Raw genomic sequence first — 22,686 nt, 5'->3', positions numbered from 1 at the left:
AATATGACTTGTGATATAAAAATTATTTTTTTATTAAATATTTTTAGTATTTTTATTTATTTTTTTAAAATAATTATGATGTCATTCGATTCTTTCGATCGGTCAAATCGATTCAACCGATTAAACTAGTGAACCGATAGCATGACCGGTTTGCTAACCGACGTGGTTCTAAAAACCATGATTAAAAGCCTATTCTAACCTAAAACCACTATTTAACTAATAATCACCATCTCACAAATAAATCGTCATCTTACTGATAAATAACCATATCATTAACAAACCGTCTTCTCATTGATAAACTATCATCTCACCGGTAAACAGTTTTTTCACTAATATGTATCTGAATTGTGAAACATGTTTATATGAATACCGATGCAGTTTACCCTATTAACAATTCCCTTCTCGTTTTCTCATCCCCCTCGTTGAGAATCCTGGATGAACTAACAAAACAGTAATAATAAAGGAAGACACACCAAAATCAGCAACAACATGGAAGCTCTGTTGTGCAAGAGATTGGGTGATCCAACTTCACCGTCTATGTCGCCGATTGAGGTAACCAGAAACCATCCCATCCCCGAGTTGGACTCACAAACAGCAGTGAGAGTCAAAGTCAAGGCCACCAGCTTGAACTTCGCTACTTACCTTAAGATTCTGGGCAAGTACCAGGAGAAGTTTACCTTGCCTTTCATCCCTGGCTCCGATTATGCCGGTACAGTCGATGCCGTTGGCACTGCCGTCACCAGTTTCAAGGTGGGGGACTACGTTTGCTCCTTTGCCCCCTCAGGCTCCTTCGCCGCCTTCATCGTCCAAGACCAGTCCCTACTGTCCGTCTCACCCATTTCCGCCTTAATTTCTAATTGCAAAAAGAAAAAACTTAATTAATGTTCCTTGTTGATTAGGTTTGAAGTGCCAAAAGGGTGTGATCTGGTTGCAGCTGCTGGTCTCCCTGTTGCCTTTGGGACCACTCATTTGGCCCTCGTTCATAGGGCTCACTTGACTTCTTCTCAGGCAATTTAATACTATGATTGGATTCAATTCTGGGTTTTACTTATATGTCTAAGGAGATAGCAATTGTTGCAGGTTTTGCTGGTTCTTGGTGCCGCCGGAGGCGTTGGCATTGCTGCTGTTCAAATTGGCAAGATTTGCGGCGCTGTTGTCATTGCTGTTGCCAAGTACCTCTTCTTTCTTTCCCCATTAGATTATTAGCAGCGTTGTTTTTTCATTCATCTCAAGACTCCAACATAGAGATCAATTAATTTTTTTCAGGGGAGCTGAAAAGGTACAGTTTTTAAAGTCCTTGGGTGTTGATTAATGAACCAAAATGTAACCACGAGTGTAAAGGAGTTCCTTAAGTCAAGGAACCTCAAAGGGATTGATGTTCTCTTTGATCCTGTTGGTGGGAAGCTTACTAAAGAAACTATGAAGCTCTTGAATTGGAGTGCTCAGATTCTCGTCATTGGATTCGCCAGCGGCGAATTCCCAGTCATCCCAGCTAATATCACTCTTGTTAAGGTACTTCACCTTATCTCTTCTTGTTACATTTTTTCCTCAAATCGATGTATCATGTACGGAACTATGCTACCTTCACTAGTTAGCCATTGCATTCCCGGTTGGACCCTTGTTCTAATGAAGATTGAAGACTAGCACTAAATTGACCATCTTATTCATTTTTATGTTGGTATCAGCATAGTAACCAGGAAGATCATAAACAGACATTAGTATAGTTTACGATCCTTTAAATATACAATTTTTTTAAAGAAAAGTGTGCATACCCATGAACATATATCCATACAAATTCATTCCTCTGGGGCAAGGTGCTTTTTCTTCTTCATTTTCAATATATTCAGTTGAGTTTATATCGATCATAAACAGACACCACATGACAATAAAAATATGCAAATGAGTTGAAATCGATATTTTAATGTCAATTTGTGTTCTCTTTTTCCTTCCACAATCATATGGATTCTTGGACTGTAACTTCAGTGATCTTGCGATTAGCTTGCAAAATGACGGCCTTATCTCGAGCACAGTTGAATGATAACTTTATGAAAATATTAATGATAGACAAATAAAGATATGCGCTTGAAAGAGCTAAATATAGCTTTGATGCTGCAGATATTTGTGGTAAACCTCATCTAATGAGGCTCAGTGGTCAGTTCCAATATTAAACAAATTAGAAGCACGCTACAATCGCTCACTATTAGTTGCATGTCTTGAAATAGCCTTCTCAAACACCTATCTTATACTTCTGCAGAAATGGACAGTGCACGGACTCTACTGGGGGTAGCTACAGGATACATCAACCATCTGTGCTCAAGGATTCTGTCCGTGAGTTACTCTCTTGGATGGAGAAGGGATTGATTACCGTTCACATTTCTCATACTTACAGCCTATCAGAGGTGAGGGGCTCCCACTGGTCTTCCCATTTTCCTCCTTTATGAATTATTCTTTTGTTCTTTAGTTAAAGAAGAACTAATCAATTAACCAAAACTATAGAAAATATATAGAGGAAGCACAAAACTTTGTCTTAAACCACAAAGCTGACACTAGCAGAGTCACTGTGCTGAAAGCGGATTTAACCAATGCTTAAAATTGCAGAGTGACAAGAACCTTGCTACCAAATTTATCAGACTAAACTTACATCTTGACCCTAGTGCATAAGTAGCATTCATATGAGTTTTCCATTGGGGGCAGAATGATCAATGTTGTTTCTAGTGTCGTGAACTCCTGATTTCCCAGAACTATCTTAAATCAAACAATATCATGCAAAACATAGTCATATTGATAATCAATGTATAATTTACTTTTGTTCCACACGTTTTCTTTTTCGAGAATCACTGATGAAATAATATTTATTAGCGATCCATATCATTTTTACTCGTGAAGTTATAGTCTTTTCTAGGTAGTAAGTTGTCATACCTGTTGTAGGATGAAAGCGTGTAGTCTATCACAGGCTGACAGCGTGATCTTATGATGTGTGTGCTTACAAGGGATTATTTGAGTCCTTTCAATTGATTTTATATTTTTCTTCTGAATTGTGGATAATCTGAAAATTGTGTTCTATAGGCGTAGTTTCGAGTGCTTTCTACTTTGGATTTGAAATATCAGAGCTTATTGATTACTTGTGTATGACAGGCCAGCCATGCATTCTCTGCAATTAAAGACAGAAAAGCAATTGGCAAAGTTATGATTACATTCGACGATCCGGGAAATGTAAGATCTAAGCTTAAAGTTATTCGGATTTAGCAAGAGGATGTCATTCCATGCTCAGTGTCGAAGCTTTAACTTATTCTAATTTAGCAAGAGAATGTCATTCCATGCTCAGGTGTCGGGAAATGACAATGGTGTTCATAACGAGTTACAAAAGGAATGAAAGAAAAAACTCGAAATCGTGAATGCTATATTTTCCTTCTGCTCAAGCTGGTAACTTTTGCTTCTTTTCCCCCACAAATCCGTTTGATTGTATGCTTTATTTTGAATGTAATGTGAAGAAATGAATGAGATTTGTGGGCTTTTGATTTTATGTATTGTTTCTGTATTTTGATGGAGTATCTTTGTTGTGATTGATTATTGGGTTGATGTATGGAAGTTTATTTGAATGAAATTTGAAGTTAGACCAAAGGCATTTCTAAATCTTATTGTTTGTCAATGGAGTTTCTGTTAGAAAAAAATCTTTAATAAGGTCGATTGGTGAAGTTGTATGCGTTTTGATATTGAGAATGAGACAAAATTAACATATTAGTGAAATCTTAGGTGGGTGGTGATGGTGGTCGACGAGTGTGTAGTTCGGCGATGATGGTGGCCGGTGTCTTGTCGGTTCAATGGAGACGTGAGGGAGGGGAATTGTAGAGGGAGGGGGGCTGGAGGTAGGGGATGAGGGTGGGTTTGTTTTAAACAAAAAAAAGTTTTTTTTAAAATAATATATATATATAATAAAGTTATGATGATTGAATAAATTTAGTTATCAAAATAGAAGATAAAATATCGTTGAATGATGAATGACTCAATTTATCTAATTTATAATATTATTAAACAGAGGGTTGAATTGCTTGATGTGCCACGTCAGCACAAAAAATAATATAATCGTTGGTCAAATAATCACATTAATTTTTTTTTTCTTGGGGCCACATTGGGAAAAAAAAAGTGTAGGACTACATTACTTTTTTTTGGAAAGAACGAGGATCTCATGTACCTTTTCTTCCTTTACATGTAGTTACCTAAATATAAATAATAATAAATATTAGGGCAAACTATTCATTTAATACTTAACTATCAGTTTTGGTTCGTTTAGTACCTAAACTTTTAATTTTTTCAAAATTATACTTAATGTTTAGTTTTCATTTCATTTTAGTACCATGTCGTTAAAAACTTAAAGCGTTTATTACCTAAACTATCGGTTTCGGTCCATTTTAATACCTAAACTTTCAAAAAAATTTCAAAACTTAACGTTAAATTTTGAAAATATACCAAAATAAAACAAAAACTAGAGTTTCTCACAACGGGCTACTAAAATGAAAAAAAAAATTAAATTTTAAGTATGATTTTGAAAAAGTTAAAAGTTTAGGTACTAAAATAGATCAAAACTAATATTTTAGGTATTAAATACAAAATTTACCCTAAATACTAAAGTAAAACTAAGGGGTTGTTTGTTTACTTAAGAATGATTAAGCGCTAAATGATTCAAATGTTGAATGATTCAGATGCTCTGTATGAATTAGCTCTGAATATGACATGTTGTTTGATAATAGCTCTGAATCATTCAGAATATACTTCTGTGCTGAATCATTTAGCACTGTTTTGCTGAATCAGTCAACATTGAATCATTCAGAGATGCGAAACAAACGCACTGAATGTGAATGGTTCAACATTCAGCGTTGAATGATTTCATTAAGAGACAAACAAACAACCCCTAAATTTTTTTCTAGAATTTAGAGGTTAGAGGAGTTTTTACTTTGAAATTAGAACTATAACTAAACACAAAAATGAAGTTGCATAGGATTCTCGAGTGTCCGGAGCCGATGATGGGATGTTTGGGCATTTGCAGTTACAACTTAGAGACATTTGTAAATATTTCCAAATGCTACATATGAAAAAATCTTCTCCTCTTCTCTACCCCACCATATTTCCCGCCACTTACCTATTCAATTTTCAAATGTTGGATTTTTTTATGGGAATGGAAGCCTTGTTCCCTCTCCTTTTATTTGTTTAAATTCTCTAACCATGCTCCAAGCCTAGTCTCACTGCCCTCAATTCTCCTCTTCCTTCACTAAGGTATGTGAACATATTTTCTTTTTCTCCTGAATTTATGGTCAATTACTACTTGTATGTTAACATTCATATTCTTGCATTAATCTGTTTTGGGATCTACATCTAGTTATTTTAAATCAAATTTTGCGCTGATACTTTGTTTTTCTATTTGTAGTTTAGATTTCTTGCTATTTCAGTTTCTTTCTTTGAATTTTTATGGAAGTTGAAATCAAGGTGAACTCTGGCGTTTGTTCTTCCGCTTGAAATGTGTTTTCATAATTGAGACCATCATGACATCGCAGACTGTAACAAATCCTTGAGCGTTTTTCTCTCTCGTGTCTTAAGTTTGTAACTCAGATTGCTTGATGGATTTGTGATTACCGTTGAGCTTTTTGTTCATGTTTATGGGCTGTGGTACGTGATCAGCTCAAGCGTCTGCAGTATGCGTGCTGTTTTACATTCTGCAATTTCTATTTAGAGTGATGGAAAACACAAGCGAGAACCACACAATACAAGATCAACCCTTCAAGTGGTTAAATAAGTCGATTACCGAAATTGTGAAGAATGTTGTGAAGCCATCACTCTTTGATTTGCTAAAATTCTAAGAACAAACAAAAAGTTTTATCAAAATTGCTGAACAACTGATGATTTGATCCCAGTTTTATAAAGGGATATATATTTCTTCCTTAGGGTTGTCAATGTTTGTTGATTATGATATTTACAAACAATTGTATCCTTTAATTTGATCCGTGATTACATTCTTAACACCTTGTTTTTCTGGGAGGATTGCCTGTCCATGGACAAGTTAGGCAAAAACTTTAGCTTGCAACTTCCATTTTTATCCTTAATGTGACAGTGGGAAATGTTAATTTTTCTAAATACAAATTAACAAATCTTTGCCTACTAATTAATTCATCCTAAATAGTCAATTAAACTATTTCTTTGTGTTGGCATCAATAATAGAATCGATCTGTTATTCTTCTTTTGGATATTTCTTTTTCCTTTTATCTCTTTACAAGTTTATTTTGGGGAAATCTTATACAACGTTGTTTATATTTTTTGAAGACAGATGGAAATATGAACAGGGTTGATTCGGTGGGCATGCAACCTTGTTGGTGGGATTGTCATCTCAATCCTGAGAATTCTGAGTGGCTGGCAGGAAATTCCAAAGGTAAGCAGTCTACTTTTGATCTCATATGATTAGCATATCTCCGATTGGGTTGATTAGATTCTTGTTGGTTCTCTTGAACACCAATTTAACTATTATCTAGAAATCCCATGACTCGTAAATGATTTAAGATTCTTGGCTGCAGACATGAACCAGAATGTTAATCAAATAATGAAATTGGTGGAAGACAATATTGAAGAGCATTATCAGATTAAATATGAGGTGATTGACCAAGTTCAGGAACTCCGCCGTATTTATCAGTCTCTGGCTGAGCGCTACGATCATTTGAGCTGTGGATTGAGAAAAAGTTTACCTTCTGATTTCCTAACTCAAGACCCTGATATGGTTACATCTGATAAAAAAATGGATATACCCATGTCTGTTCAAAAAGCTTCATCTTTCAGTTCCGAGTTGTCATCGAAGGAAGGGACCGAATCATCTTCATTCTCATCAGATTCTGACTCCGAATCTTTCAGCTCATCCGCCAACATCTACTTGAGTTCAGCTATGGATTCTGTTAATGGGGTAGAGCATCACAAAGTTATTGAGAAGATACAAGTGGTGGATGAAGAGAATGCAGATGGAAAGTTGAAAATGGGAGGAAACAGAAGCTATGAAGAACTGAATGAAAGATACGCCAAGTGTGGAGAAAAGCTAAGGAATTCCAAGCTAAAACTCCAGCTTGCAGAAGAAGAGATTGTGAGATTGAATGCAGAGCTCAAGAAGAGTGAGTCTGTTTCTGTCCTTGCTGAAAGCATGGCTGTTCAACTCGAATCATTGCAGATGGACATGAAAATGAGGGAAGCTCATCTTGAGTTGGAGAAGGAGAAGGTAGTTGAGTTGCAAAACCAGATAGTTGAGCTGGAAGTTCACGTTTCAGACTCCAACTCCGAAGCTTTGAGGTTGATGGAGGAGTTTACTGGAAGTAAAGAAAAGATCAAGACATCAGAAGAAGAGATTGCATTGTTGAAGCATGAGCTTGGGAAGAAGGTTTCTGATGATGCTCATCATATGCCAGGCCACCTTGAGTCTGCCCAAGAAGAGATAGCAGCCTTGAAAGCCCAACTAGACATAGAGAGGAGGCAGGTTGTGAATTTAAAGGAGCAGATTTTGAGGTACAAGGATGATCTATCTAATCGTGATCGTGAAGTTGAGGAACTAAAGAGTGCATTATGTGATGCCATGGATAATTTCTCTATGCAGAAAGCAAGTTTCCAGTCTGAAATTTTTGGCCGGTTAGAAAAAGAGGCCCATTTAGAGGCTAGACTCAAGGAATGGGAATTACACGGAAGACTATTGGAGGAAAAGTTAAGGCAATGTGAAACAGAAAAAATAGAAACCAAAGGTTTGTATGATGTTAAACAGACCAAGTTGCAAGGTCAGATAAGTCAGCTAAGGGCCGAAGTAGATGAGAAAGCTGTACATGTAGAAGCTCTGAATAAGGACCTTGACAAAGTGAAATTGAAATATGATGGAGTTACTGCAAAGGTAAACACTCTCGTCGGCGAGGTTCGTTCCCGAGGTTCGCTGATTCGGCAAATGGAGGAGCATTTACAGCAATTAAGCAGGGAACATCAGCAGCTAATTTCAGGATCAAAACATGCAAAGAATGTAGAGGACGAATTAAAGTTGAAGATAAAGGACCTTGAGAAGGAAGTGGATAGGCAGAGAATTATGATCTCAGATGTGTCTGAGGAGAAAAGACAGGCAATAAGACAACTTTCTTTCACTCTGGAGCACTACATGAGTGGTTATAAAGAGTTTCAGGCTTCTCTCAAGCTCAAAGGACATGCAGTTAGGGGTTCATGAGTTTGATTAATTTGTGTATTAATACAGTTTACCAGTCTTGATTATACCCCCCAGCTTTTTGTTGGATGCTTTTGTTAAATATTCTTTTATGAACTTGTCAATTAGCTGAAATTTATTGTCTATGGGTGATTATGTTGCAAGCTTGCATTGATGCTTAGAAACAAAACTGAATAATTTAATTTGTCATATCTCAAATACGTCACTTTAAAATACAATAACTTTAATATTTTTTTACTTCAAAATTAAATGTACAACAATTAAATTTAGAGGTGAACGTGAGATTTTATGTTAGAAAGTGAATTTATAAAATTTTAGAGAGACGAAAACAAATTATCGATAACAAATAAAAAAATATTTAAAATGTATAGAAATTTAAAAGTTTTAATAGGATGGACAACCTAATCGACCGTTGGTCTATCTTTAATTAAATCTGTTTAGGATGAACTTTATGAGTTTTCTACTTCTATCAATTCCAGATGAAGAAGATTACTGCTCATTAGATTTGTATTTATTTGTTTAGTTTTCTTTCAAATCAGAATCAATTGAAAAGGTCAATTCTAGGGTTTATTGCTAAAACGTATAATTCGTTGTGTAGTTAGGACTTGGGGGATATCACTTGAAGCTGCCAATAGGCTACAAAATTTCTTTGATGTTATCTATCTGTTCTCGTCATATTTTATAATTTATATTAGGCTTAAAGGTCATCTTTGTTCCTGCAGTAGACTTAATTTATCACTTTTGCCCCCAATATGTTTTTACATCAATTTATCCCTCGAAATTGCTCAGTTGCATTATTCTTTATCTTACTCCTGACTTAAAATCCTAAATTATAAATCCTAACTTATGGTTTAGGACTTATGGTTTAGAGGTTGTGAGGGTGTGATTTATGGTTTAGGCTTTATAATGTAGGGTTTTTAGTCCGGGTGAGTTATAGAATGATGCAATTGAGCAATTTGGAGAGCTAAATTGATGCGAAACACGATAGGGGCGAAAGTGATAAATTGAGTCTACTACAGGGATAAAAGTTACCCTTTTGCCTTTATATTATAATTAATAAGTTTTAAAAAATTGATATATTTTAATTGATATTATTATAAAATTTTAAACTTTATAGTATAATTAGTATATTTTCATGATTTCTAGTTGCTATTTTGAAATCCAAATATTATTTACATAGTTAGGAAAACTCATGGAAGCTGCCATTCATTGTCACTCACATTCATTCTGATTCTATTCTAGTGCCTTCATTATTACTCCTACTATTCCATTCCCACTTCATTATCCACATTTTAATAAGCATGTTATATTTAAGTAAAAATATTAGGTGATTTTTAATATATATATATATATATATAATCATTAACATCTAGATAAATACCATATTAGAACATATTAATGGTTAAAGTGATTGTTGTTCTCATTTAAGTTTCTGGGTTCGAGTAGTTATTTTTTGAGTTTCTTGTTCAAACAATTATTTTTACAATGAGTTTTGGTTGTTAGTTAACTAATAAAATTATGAAGATATACTATCTAATAATCACTCAAATTAATCAAAAATAAAAAAAATGAAAATTTTAAAGGCTATTCCTCCGATTAATTTTCTCGATTCATCCCTAATTGAAAGTAACCATGCGGTTGAATCAAACAGGAGTTACTTTAGATGCACTCGCAAGTATGATCAAGGTTGTCAAGCCACCAAACAAGTCCAAAGAATGGAAGATGGTTCCCAAATGTATCGGACCACTTATATCGGATCCCACACCTGTATGAGCTACTCATCCAAGACTCCTCCCCTAATCATCACAAATTCTGAATGTTGGGAAACCGGTACGGTCGATAACAGCGACTCCGAAATCCTGATCAAACACCAGCACCATCAGCATTCAGATCCGAGTCCGACGTCTCTGGCTGTAAAGAAGGAAACGGAGGAGGAGACATCAACGACGCCTAGTGATGTTACGGACTTGGATTGTATGATGTGGAAGGATATAATGGGGGATGATGAGTTTGAATATTGCTCGGAGCCTGCTGAGATGGTATCTAAAATGTATCCGTCATGCACGGAAATGAGTTGTCGGAATTTTGAACTGGACTTTGGAATTAAGCCTCTAGAGTTTGAATTTTGATGAGTGTGCACTGTAAATGCGACTTTATGGTGATGTTGAATTATAGGAATCATTTTTAAGTAGTTTACGTGAGTTTTAAATATCTAAAATATAAGAATATACTAATAAATAATCTTAGACGACATGGACAAATGTGAACTTTCAATCGTCCTTATCCAAAGAGAAGATAAATATAATAGAGATGTGGGTCACATATATTCAACAATAGGTGAGATTGGGCAGTCATTTTTAGCGTTTGAAGTTGCGAGGTCACTGAAAGTAAAAAACAGATAATAAATGAAAATGAGTATGGGTGGCTGAAATTTGGACAATTTCAATGATGTATCCGCACCACGTGTTTCTTTTCTTTGTTAGATTTGGATTTTGAACATAATTAAAGCTCATGGTATTTTCTTCATTTAAAATTTGACATTAACGTTTTGTTTAAAGATACTTAACCGAGACAATTTTTTTTTGGTCTTCGTGTGTAGACGTTGATAAAAAATAAAAAAGACATATACATTAATGAATCCCAGATTCAGCTGACTAGTCATTTGAAGTTGCCGGAGGACAAATTTATTGTTCATAAAAAAACAGAGAGTAAATGAAAACATAAGACCAAAAGTTGATGTGAATTATTTGAGAACCAGTTACTGCCCGGATTCGGAAAAAAGGTAGCCTGCATAACGGGGTAGTGCTTAAGCTTTCGAGTTTGAATTGTTGCATGATTAGATTTACAAGGATATTACTTGCATTAGAGATCAGGTAAAAAAAAAGACACTCCCATTTTGGTTTTGCAAAAGCTCTACCTTTTAGCAGCCTGCAAGTAAAAGAAGAAAAATTGCTCCTGCTGACCATACTTCTACTTGAGTCTCAGCTTCCTCAGCCTCTCCAATCCTTTTACCATTTGCCAATGTTCCAATGACAGAGAGGTTTCTCCCAAACTTGAGGATATGAGGCGGCCCATTGTCAACCATCTACGCATCATTACATTTTTACATTTTATTTTAACTTCAATGCGACATCGAAACCAGCAATGCACATAAAGCATGATCAAAGTTCGCTCTTGCTTCTAACCTGCTAAAATCACGGCTGCCCAAGCTCCGATCTGCTTGTCTGGCAGCAACCAAGTCATCCTCTACCACCTGTGAGTAAACCATAAGAAAAATGAACTATAAATATTCTAAGACCTCCATTCAGTTGACATAAAACTGATGGAAAAAATTATCTTGAGCAGGAATGTAAGCAATGCTAGAAAAATCACTTTTGTCACTAACCGAATTTAGTCCATCTAAACCATTAACAGATCAAATACTAACATATCAAATCTGGAACTGAACAAAAAAGGGAGAAAAAAAAGGAATTGCAATCTCACCACACGTTGTCTACCTAGCAAAAAGAACACATCATTTTAACATAACTTGGAAGATTCATTACATGCTATTAAGTCTGCTAACTAGTTAGGATTATGCAGAAGCGGGCATTAAGAGTGAAGTATATTTATCCAAGAAAGCAGCACAAAAGCTGCTACAATCAAAACATCAAGAAACACCACACACACAAGAATCCCAGCCTAAATAATCCCCCAGTCAGTGCACAATTGCACATTAGTCCTGTCATTTTTGTCTATACAGTTTATACAGCTTTATACGAACAACCTATCAACAATTTTATCAACCGAATGATTAACACCACGAAACAATCTACGATTGCATTCCTCCCAAATGTAATACTCAAACGTAATCCAAGCCAGAAGGGTATGAATTTGGGTGAAAGTGAATTTAAGATTTCTAAAATGTCACAGCAATGCAAGTGTCCGATCAACAAATGCACATGGGAGAATCGTATTGGACTTAGTAGCATGCTAGAAGAAATCAAGTTTCAATTCATACCTTCTGCATTTCTGATCCAATGGAATGTGGTAACGATCTAACAGTAGCCAGATACCATCTCCAAACTTCCAGTGCTTCAGCAACTGGTATTTCAGAGGATGCAAGAGAAGGCTGAAAAGGTACAATTATATCGGCAGGATCAATATTAGATTTCCCCTCTGAAAAGACAAGTAACTGGATATCCGCTGCCATTTCCACCTTGTAGTACTGAAAATCGTATTCCACCTGGAATAAGTACATTTCAATGTTGAGTCAGCTTCAACTAAGATCAGGGCAGAATCTCTCTGGTAAAATTGTAACTTTAATTAAAAAGATTTGCAATAATTAGAACTACTTGCAATTTATAGAACAAGCACATTCCGAATATGCACATTAGACCTCTGAAAACACCTTCCTTGATCCAGTATATTCATGCACACATGTTTTGACAAACCGAGTGGCAGCTTACTTTTTGAAACTCTATCAGATTTTTCAGCAACTTTGTATTCTCAATCCCAACGGAGTTGAGGCTTCCTGATTCTAGTTGTGTTTCATCAACCATCAAGTGTGATCCCTCAGGTAGCTGAAGAACTCCAGGAATCAACCTGCAATACAATGTTAAGCTATTTAGGAAAAAAACTGATGGTTCCTAGAAGCTTCCTTAATGATTGCAGACATTAACTTCCCCAAGTTACAGGGATACAATTAAGGATACCTGTTTGTTTGATAATCCTTTTTCGGGGCAAGAGAGGTACTGTTCAGATATTCCAGTGTGAGAGGCATAAAATTCGTGAATGGTAGCAGGTTTTTGAAAGTTTCGCTAAGTCGAGTGCCAAACACAGATGCACTTTCTTTGTTTAAACCAATTAGATTTAGTGACAGCTTCCCGACAGCAACATCATCTACTCGAGTGTGAACCTGTCGATCAGTTTCGCACAATCTAAGATGGGAAGTGAAAGGTAGAGGTTTCAATGAAACATGCAAGTATTTTACTTTACTGGGGGAAAATTGACATAATTTAAGAGTGAATAGGACAAGAAACTGCCACCCAGCATAAAATCAAGAAATAAGATGATAGTTGTAGAGGAAAACATTACCTTGGACAGAAGATGCAACAACATGAAATGAGCAGCTACGCCATCATATCCGAGAACGGCTTTAAGATGCAAGAACAGACCTTCCCTTATCTCTTTCACCAAATGTGGCTTTGGCTGGAAGAATGAAGATTACAAGGAAGAAAGATGAGAACATTAAGAAGCAAAACAGGAACCTAACTAGACAATTGAACTGAAAACTAGTCAGCATGAGAAAGAGCAATCTATAAATCTCTCCTGTAATATACCTCCATTATTGGGGACCCCGGCAGAAAGTCATGCACTGCAAGCTTCCTATGCACAATACAGTGCAAGCATGGGACCTGCAACAGGAAAGGGTGGAAAAATTACTTAATACGTCTTCAAAGAGACAACACAATGAAATCAAACCAATTCATTACAGCAAGACATTTGTACGGCAATTGTAAAGCTAATCATGATGTGCATCATCAGTAATGCATGTCAAGCTACAAAATTCCCGACCATAACAAGTGTGATAAAACACATACAGGACTGGAGTATTGCAAAAATAAAATGGTTCTTTTCATCAATAAAAAAAATCTCAAAACTACATTTTCATTACAAAGAATTTTAACTGCAAATGATACCTTATTAGGGGGCATATGGACCAGTGCATCATCATATAAACCATTTGATAACTCATCATTGTCATCTTTCTCAACTGCAAACTCTAAGTCAAAAGTGAGGACCCCAATAAACTCAAAAACATCATTCAGCTTTAAGTCTGACTCTGGAGAATCATATATCTGGATTTTAAAAATGGAAAACAATCAACCTTGGTTGAAAATATAAGAACAAAACCACTCATCTACAGATCATTTCAATATATTTGGATGCATATTGGGGAAATGCCATGAAACCATTTACCTTTACTAGGCAAGGAAGGTTATCTTTGTCATCAAATTGAAACATACTCATGGTGGAAGAAGAGCTTGCAGTTTTAAGATCCATAGGTTCTGGTGAAGTGGAAGGATGTCCATCTTCTCTCTAGCAAAAAATAATCTGATTAGGACCATATTCCTACTGAAGTAGGGTCAAGTACCCCTCCATTGTTTTTATATCCATTACTGTACAAGTTTAATCACTATAAGTACGACAAACAATTCATGAGTGAGTCCTACACATACGAATGGTGATGATCAATGTACTAGAAATTATTGGCCAAAATAATAATGAACTGGATCTCAACCCCTAAAATAGCATGTAAAGGTAAAATTAAGAATTAAGAATTAAGAAAAAGAACATGAAGCAAATCCTACATAATGCACTCATAATCTCAAGAGATGTGTATTCAGCCTCCAATAATGGCTTTATTAGAAATGGTAATTGAACTCGTAGATTCAGCCAAACTGAAATTCACTTAATAAGGTGCTGTCACAAAACAAAGTCAAACAAACCGATGTCAAGCACAAAATAGACTAAAAGGAAAAAAACCCAAATTTCTATTTCACTTTCTTAAAGCATCTAAATTCTGGTCAAAGAAACTTGCATGTGTTAACATTTTAGAAATTCCCTGATAATTAATTTGATAAGACAATAAAATGCATATAATGCAACATCATAAAAAGTTCGAGTACCGTCTTTTTACCATCTTCTTGGCAATTGGAGAACTTTTAACCTCATCCTCAGGAACCTGAAATAATACACAGCATCAAAGTTCAATTAGATAACTACAAATACATTAAAACCGAATAATAAAGGAATCCAGTAAGTAGGCAACTATTCTTAAGGGGTTCCAAATGTGTTCAACATACCGTACCCTTCACTAGAGGAAAATTTAGTGATTAACCAACGCAAGTTTATAAACAAAATCCGCTAGTTCAGGGAAAAACAAACACAAATTGCAGGCAAGATCGTCATCTCATTTTCAGGAAAAAAAATGGGATAGATACTACCATATTTTTTTGGTGAATGAGAGTACCCTACTTTTATGATTGTGTTATATGGTTAGGCTATCAAATTGAGAATGAGACACACCGAAATGAATAGACAAATGGTAAAGGGTAAATGGAGCAAGACCAACCAAATCCATGGGGTCCCCATCTTCATCATTCATCCTACGCCGCTTCTCCCTGCTTTGGGACGATGACGAATTAGAATCCATATCGCAAGAAGGTTCAGTCCAAGAACTATGCCCTGGAACCTAAAGAAACCAATAGAATCACAGTATGTTAACAAAATAAGTTTAGTAAAACCAAGTTTAAATAATAGAAAGAAAACTTCAAACCATGAATTTCCTATCAACTGGCCAACATTTAAACACTACAATTAATCACCAAAACCTCAAAATACAAGAAGAGAACTGACAGGAATACAGTAGAGCAAGCGGCGTTCCCAAATACACGTATCAGAAGGGGATTCCATAGGGTATTGAGAAACATCCGTGAACTTGTTGGTTCGCCATGAACTCCCACCCTTTATTTAGCAACAGAAAAGAGAAACATAAAACCCCTTAATTCAGATTCTTTAAAGAAAAAGAAGAGGATAAAATTTTGTAGAGGAAAAGAAACATACATCCTTGTAAGCGCCAACATAGAATTCATTTCCCAACATGTCCTGGATCATGCCACGGTAACGGACAAGACTGTTGTGCTGAGCCCATCTCAACGTCTTGGGATTAAGAATGGGAACCTTCGATAGACCCGATTCCTGGAAGAGGAAGTTGCGGAAGACTTCGAGGGCACCCCAATCCTTGCCGTTGAAGGCGGATGGATGGGTGGGGGTCTCTGATCCCAATCCTACCGCCTTCTCAAATGTTAATCGAACGGCACCCAGTGGGTTCGCTACGCAATCGTACGGTGGACCAACCATTTCCCTCTCTCACTCTCTGTTTGATTGATCAATTTGCTTGACCTATCTCACTTTCCGCGTTAAAAGCGGGAAGGTGGGTGAGATTTCCCGCCAGTTCTTCCCGCCATCTCGGCAGTGTGAGGGACATGACAAAAGCCCAAAGAGTGGATTTTGACAAAATAAAGAAGAAGAAGAAGAAGAAAATGGGCCGAAGGAGAGACCCAAGTGGTAAATGTTCGACATTAATTCAAATTCAAGCCCCACTCATCTAGTCAGACCTAAACCTTGCGTGGGGCATTCCATGAGCGAATAGTTTTGTCAATGTACTTTGAAAATTAAGTAAAATTTATTGTTTTAATTTTATCTAGTTAAATGTAGGGTAAAGTACAAATGGTCCCACACCATATTGAATTATTTTGTTGAGTCTCCTATTATTAAAAATTACAAAATAATTTTGACTATAAGACGTTGTTTTGTTGAGTCTATTTACTATTAAAAGTTACAAAATTATCACACGACTATTCATATATTGCAAATACATCATTTTTTTTATTAAAAATGATGTTTGTCTGAGTTGGACGTTAGTATGCTGACTGGGATATGATAATCTTTCGAGATTTTATGATAATCTTTCGAGATTTTATGATAAAGTTTTATCAAGTCTCAGGCAACATGTTAACGTTCAGCTCAAATTGCAGTTAAATGTTTAGCAGAAAATGATGAGTTCGGAACACATAAATAGTCGGATGACCATTTTGTAACATTTAATAGTTGAGGAACCATACTAAGCATCACCCTATAGTTGAGGAACCATACTAAGCATCACCCTATAGTTGAGGATAATTTATGTACTTTACCTAATAACTAAAATTTAATTTTAGTTGATTTTTAATTAAAGCATTAACAAAAGTTACATCAAATTAAAAAATTAACTGACCCTTATTCCCATATGTAATGGGGTAAAGGGGATAGAATAGTAGGTTGTCCCAACACCAAATTGAGAGCAACTTTCGTGAAAAACCTCCAAAATTATGAAATGCCTTCCGTGGCCAGCCTTTCTAAGCTTGAATACCATTTTCTAAGCTTATATCACGTGAACTATCTTCCAAACATTTCTATCACCCCACGGGAATCAACACCGCACCTTTTAGGGTTGTAAAATCGGGTAATCGTTCAGGTTTCAGTCGGATCCTGGCAGGTCGGGTAAAATCAGATACATGTCAAGTCAGGTAATTTAACACCAGATCCAGATCGGGTTCAGGTCAAGTCAAATCAGTTCGGGTTATTTTCAGGTTGATTTGACACCAGATGCAGATCGGGTTCAAGTCAGGTCATTTTCAGTTCGGATCGTTACCAGTTCAGGTTAAAACAATTCAGGATGGACTTCAGGCGAATCTCGTTCAGATCAGGTCACATCATTGGCAGGTAAAATTCAGGTCGGATCTCTATCATATATGAATTGAGTTCAAATCGGGTTATTTTTTATTTTTGGATTAATTATTTTCGTCTTTCGCGAATGTTGAATTGCAATTTGTAATTGTATATGATTTAGAGTAAATTACTAAGAATATAAATAATCATGGTTCAAATTTATGAAAAATACAAATTTAAGAATTAAATTGAACAAATATGAAATTACAAATAAAAATTTAAATAAATTAAACAACACACATTGATAAGGGATCAAATCGAAATAATTTTAAATTGTGAGGTTAAAATTAATACAAAAAATACTAAATTATACTCATTTAAAAAGTTATTGGCCAATTAAAAAATAGAATTAAGTAATAAGTATGAATCAATTCATACATATAAAATTGGAGGACTAAATTGAATAAATATGAAATTACAAATAAAAAATTAAATAAATTAAACAACACACATTGATGAGGGTTAAAACGAAATAATTTTAAATTGTGATGTTGAAATTAATACAAAAAAGTACTAAATTATACATTTATGTATAATTATAAATAATATATTATAAATTATATAGTTATTAATAAATTATATAGTTTATATATATAGTATATGATTAGGGTTTATATTTATTTTATACTATATATATGAACTATAGTTTACATATGAACTATATATAAAAATATATATATACTAAGGTTTATATTTATATATGAACTATAGTTTACATATAAACTATAGTTAATATTTACATATGAACTATATATATAAACTATATAGTTTACATATGACCTATATATATATATATATACTATAGTTGATATTTATATACTATATAGTTTACATATGACCTATATATATACTATAGTTTATATTTATATACTATATATTATATATATAAACTATATATACTATATAGTATAATTTACATATGAACTATATATAAAAATTCTAAACCCTAAACTATACATTATATAGTTTATTAGTATATATAAACTATATAATATATATAAACTATATGGTATATATAAACTATACATTATATATAGTTCATTAGTATATATAAACTATATATTATATAGTTCATTAGTATATATAAACTATATATTATATAGTTCATTAGTATATATAACCTATATAGTATATGGTAGATACAAACTATTTATATAGTTCATTAGTATATAAACTATAGTATATATAAAACTATATATAATTTATTAATATAAACATATATATTAATTGAAAGAATTGAAAAATATATAAGGATCAAATTGAACAAATTTTAAATATGAAGCTTAAATTAATAAATTATAACATTAAATTTGGAATAAATTGAAAAAGTTGAAATATGAAGCTTAAATTAATATATTAAATCATTAAATTTAGACTAAATTGAATAAATTTAAAATTAAGGGACAACATTACAATATCAAATAAAATTAAAAAACACGCGAGTTTTCTCCCTCGCTCAAGCCACAAGGCTACAACTATGGCGCCAAAAACAAGCGGGTTTTCTCCCTCGCTCTTTTTTTCCTTCTTTTAATTTTTAAAATGCTTTATGGTTCTTTTTTAATATATCTATTTTTCAGTTGTCTTTGGATTTGGTTAAGCGTTGGCTAGCAGACAATGCGGAGCAAGCCATATTGAGAAACGGGGAAGAGATGAGCATTAGCAGGATTGCCGCTTATCAACCTTTCGATGGACTGATGGAGTTCAAAGTGGTAAACATTGTGAAAATACATGTCTTCTTTTGTACTTTAGTTTAATGCTATCACTCTATTCACTATCACACTTTCAGTTTACTGTTAGGTGTTATTACTATTTTCAGAAGAGGCGTGGGGTCTGCTAAATTGCTAATAAGCTTAATTGAACTTGTCTTAAACTGTATTTGTACGATCTGAAATGGGAGATCTCATTTTGTTGTAATCTTTGTTATTGTTTATCTATGTGGTTCCTTACACTATAAATTACTTGAATTTCAGGTCTTGCATGGTGCAGAAAGGGGAGAAAAAGCTGCCCTACTGCTTTCGCCATTGAAGCCTTTTTTGTATGAAGTATTTAAACCTACTTTCCTTCCCGTGTCATTCCACTTCGCTTCCCCCAAATTCCACAGAAGTTTCTCCTCTTCTTATGTTCCCTAAAATTTACCTAACACTTTATGCTATTTTAGGTTCAATTAAGTGGATTTCTGCAAGCCCTCTTTGCCTCTCTGTTTCAACTTTCACTTTACGTCTTCGTTGGTTTCTTCTTTGACGAGCTCCGTTTCTGGGTAGAGAAAATCTTACCACTTTGATTTCCCCCATTTTCAGTTATCTGATTATGATTCTATCATGTATTATTTCTCTTTTTTATTTTATTTTATTGAGTCAGTCTTTTTATACATAACTAGTCGATCTTTTGAATTGGGTTATTTGATCTGCTTATGTAGATTAGAATTTTCACTTTTTGTTGTTGAATGATTGTTACGGAAAGATGTAGATTATGTTAATAATTATAACATCTTAGAATTAAAGGGTTGGAGATTATAAAGGTTTAATTAAGAATCTGAAGAATATTGAAACATTTTAAGTTATTAACTTGGAATGGATTTTCTTATATTTGAAGAATTTGAATGGCTTTTTTTATTTTGTTACAAATATTGGTTTTGTAGCTTCATTTTGCTCCTTCGTTTCCCCCTGCACCATGGACTGATCTGCAACATTTTCTCTGATTATGTGAAAAATAGAATTGTGGCAAATCTTGTCGGGTTGGGATCTGTTTTACCTTTAATTTTTGGAATCATGTTCGAAGCAGGTAAATTAATATTAATTCGGATTCAAATAGTGACAGGGTCATATAATAGAACACTGATTTTGAGTGTGGTTTAAGTGTCGAAGCCCTTATTTTTGTGGAAATTTGCCTTTTTTTTCTTCAGTCTAAACCTACAGTTTTGTTTTATGGGTTTGTTGAAACTTGATTTTTTAGAGGCAGATTTCTGTTTTGTGATATATGCGTGAATTTTGTGCAAAAGTGAATTTTGTGAATTTTTTGGGTTCAAATTTTGTTTCAGAAAAATAGTAATGAAGAGACGTAAAGATGATGACAAGATCATGGGGCCTATGTTCCCTAGGCTTCATGTTAATGATACAGAGAAAGGAGGGCCAAGAGCTCCTCCAAGGAATAAGATGGCCCTTTATGAGCAGCTTAGTATTCCTTCTCAGAGGTTTAACCCTGAGTCTTGCCTCATAACCCTAACAATTCAAGCAGCTGGGTTCTTACCGGTTCAAGCCAGGTATTTTACTGCAGTTTATATGTCTCTGTTGTTCTTATTGGTTAAAGGTGTATTATTTTTCTATTTATGTTTGAATAGCGTATATGTTTTGTGCTTTCTACTGAAGTTTTGGGTTGGTTATGCTTTGTTGAATAGCATATATGTTTTGTGCTTTCTGTTGCTTGTGAATTGCTTTGGTTATGTCGCTTGCACTAGAGTGGACTGGAGCTCGGTAAGATTGATGGTGCCAGGGATGTCCAAGTTTCTGTGGTTTGCGTCTCTTTAGTCAATGTTGGGGAGGATCCCGGTTTAAATACTCTTGTACAATTCCTCTGCTTCACTTGGAGGCTTTGTTTTTGGATGTGTTGGGATGCGTTCTGCAGCTTTAGCCCTTCGTTTCGGCTTAATTATGGTCTCCATGGGGTGTGTGGCTGTATTATGAGTGGAAGATTATTTTTAGTGCTTATCTATAGGAGTGGATTTACCAACGTACGTGCACTCTTTTTATTTCACTTAGGTTTAGTGTGGTTTTTTAACGAGGCTCTATTATTGTGTGTGTGTTTATATGACTATAAGGCTGATTTCAAATAGTAGGAAAAAGAGTATAAAAACAGTTTTAGAACTAAACTGTCTATTACTCACTAATGCCTTGTAAATTATTGTTGTTGGTATGATTTAAATCAATTTTTGAACCTTTTAAATTCTTATCTAAATAGTTACTCATGTGGAATTATGTTGGTGACATTTTGGCTTTTAAAATTAGAAAGTTGCCCATAATTAAATAATGTTGACATCATTTAGGTATAAATGCTCGATGATGATATTTCTAGTAATATAGTTAGACTTTTAACCTTGTAAAACCTTAATTATAAGAACCTTAATTACAAGATCTTAGAGCATTTATTCCAACATAAATTTATTTTGTTTAGTTGATTTTATCCAAGTTTTAAATCTTTAATAAGTTTATCATTTCAACTAATATCTTTTTATTTTAAAATTTCAAATTAAGTTATACTTAAATTATTAATCAATTTTCACATTAAAAGTAAATTAGATTTATGAATATTTTAACTCAATTTATATAATTTAATAAAATAATGTTCAATAAGTCAATATTTAAATTTAATTTAGTGATTATAAATAAAATTTATAATATAAGAATTATAAATAATATAAAAAATTTGAATTAATATAAAAATTAAATTTATAATATACAAATTATAATATAAGAATTATAATATAAGAATTATAAAAAATATAAAGAATTGTAATTAATATAAAAACTAAATTTAATTATGATAAGTTTATTATAAATTTAAAATAACATAATTATATTAATTGTAACTTATTACTCATAAGTCAGGATAAGATCATATCACTTTAGCAACATGTCAGATCATTTACAGGTTGAGTCAATTACAGGTTAGGTGCATAACAGGTCAGGTTGAAAACATGTCGGGTAATACTAGTTATTTATTTATCAGTTCAATCTCGGGTTCGGATTCATATTAGTCGGATACAATTCGGGTTCGGGTATCATATTTTCGGTTCCATTCGGGTTCAGGTCGTTCTCAGGTTGGATGCAGGTCGGGTTCAGATCCACAATTTCCAGGTCCAACTCGGGTTCAGGTCAACACCAGTTCCGACTCAAATCGGTTTCAGATCGTCACAACGCAGGTCAAAAACAGTTTTAACTCGAAGCGTTTTCAGTCAGTTTTACAGGTCATGTCAGTTTTTTACACCCCTAGCACCTTTCTCTTCCTCAAATCAAATTCCTCCCCCAACTTTTTCTTTCCTTTTGCTTCATAATGCTGTAGAGCCACTTTAAACTTACTTTTATTCAATGACACATATATGATTTATGTTAGAAATATAAATCTAGGAATTTATATTATAAATTTAAGATTGTAAA

General features: G+C 34.1%; 3 protein-coding genes and 1 pseudogene across 3 annotated transcripts; 3 read left to right on the top strand and 1 right to left on the bottom strand.

Moving 5' to 3' along the window:
* The first annotated feature begins 352 nt into the window (after positions 1-352).
* LOC120123428 lies at positions 353-3,567 on the top strand (annotated as a pseudogene).
* Positions 3,568-6,173: 2,606 nt separating this feature from the next.
* LOC120123427 (protein NETWORKED 4B-like) lies at positions 6,174-8,261 on the top strand. The gene is made up of 3 exons (XM_039142327.1): positions 6,174-6,418; positions 6,561-7,760; positions 7,794-8,261. The coding sequence occupies exons 1-3, from the start codon at positions 6,325-6,327 to the stop codon at positions 8,222-8,224; spliced, it is 1,725 nt and encodes a 574-aa protein (XP_038998258.1). The 5' UTR covers positions 6,174-6,324; the 3' UTR covers positions 8,225-8,261.
* A 1,528-nt stretch (positions 8,262-9,789) lies between these two features.
* Positions 9,790-10,350, top strand: LOC120123538 (probable WRKY transcription factor 70). Its single transcript, XM_039142397.1, has one exon. It carries the CDS (start codon positions 9,790-9,792, stop codon positions 10,348-10,350), a length of 561 nt encoding a protein of 186 aa, XP_038998328.1.
* A 606-nt stretch (positions 10,351-10,956) lies between these two features.
* Positions 10,957-16,159, bottom strand: LOC120123426 (mini-chromosome maintenance complex-binding protein-like). The gene is made up of 13 exons (XM_039142326.1): positions 15,830-16,159; positions 15,623-15,730; positions 15,339-15,458; positions 14,904-14,948; positions 14,183-14,302; positions 13,903-14,061; positions 13,543-13,617; positions 13,298-13,411; positions 12,916-13,118; positions 12,670-12,805; positions 12,222-12,446; positions 11,407-11,474; positions 10,957-11,306 (listed from the first exon to the last, which is right to left on the bottom strand). Exons 1-13 carry the CDS (start codon positions 16,124-16,126, stop codon positions 11,192-11,194), a joined length of 1,785 nt encoding a protein of 594 aa, XP_038998257.1. The 5' UTR covers positions 16,127-16,159; the 3' UTR covers positions 10,957-11,191.
* Positions 16,160-22,686: the final 6,527 nt, after the last annotated feature.

This window comes from Hibiscus syriacus, unplaced genomic scaffold, assembly GCF_006381635.1.
Source record: "Hibiscus syriacus cultivar Baekdansim isolate YM2019G1 unplaced genomic scaffold, ASM638163v2 tig00110393_pilon, whole genome shotgun sequence".
NCBI classification, from domain to species: Eukaryota; Viridiplantae; Streptophyta; class Magnoliopsida; order Malvales; family Malvaceae; genus Hibiscus; species Hibiscus syriacus.
The sequence above is the reverse complement of the archived record's forward strand: the minus strand, read 5'-3'. Positions and strand labels throughout refer to the sequence as shown.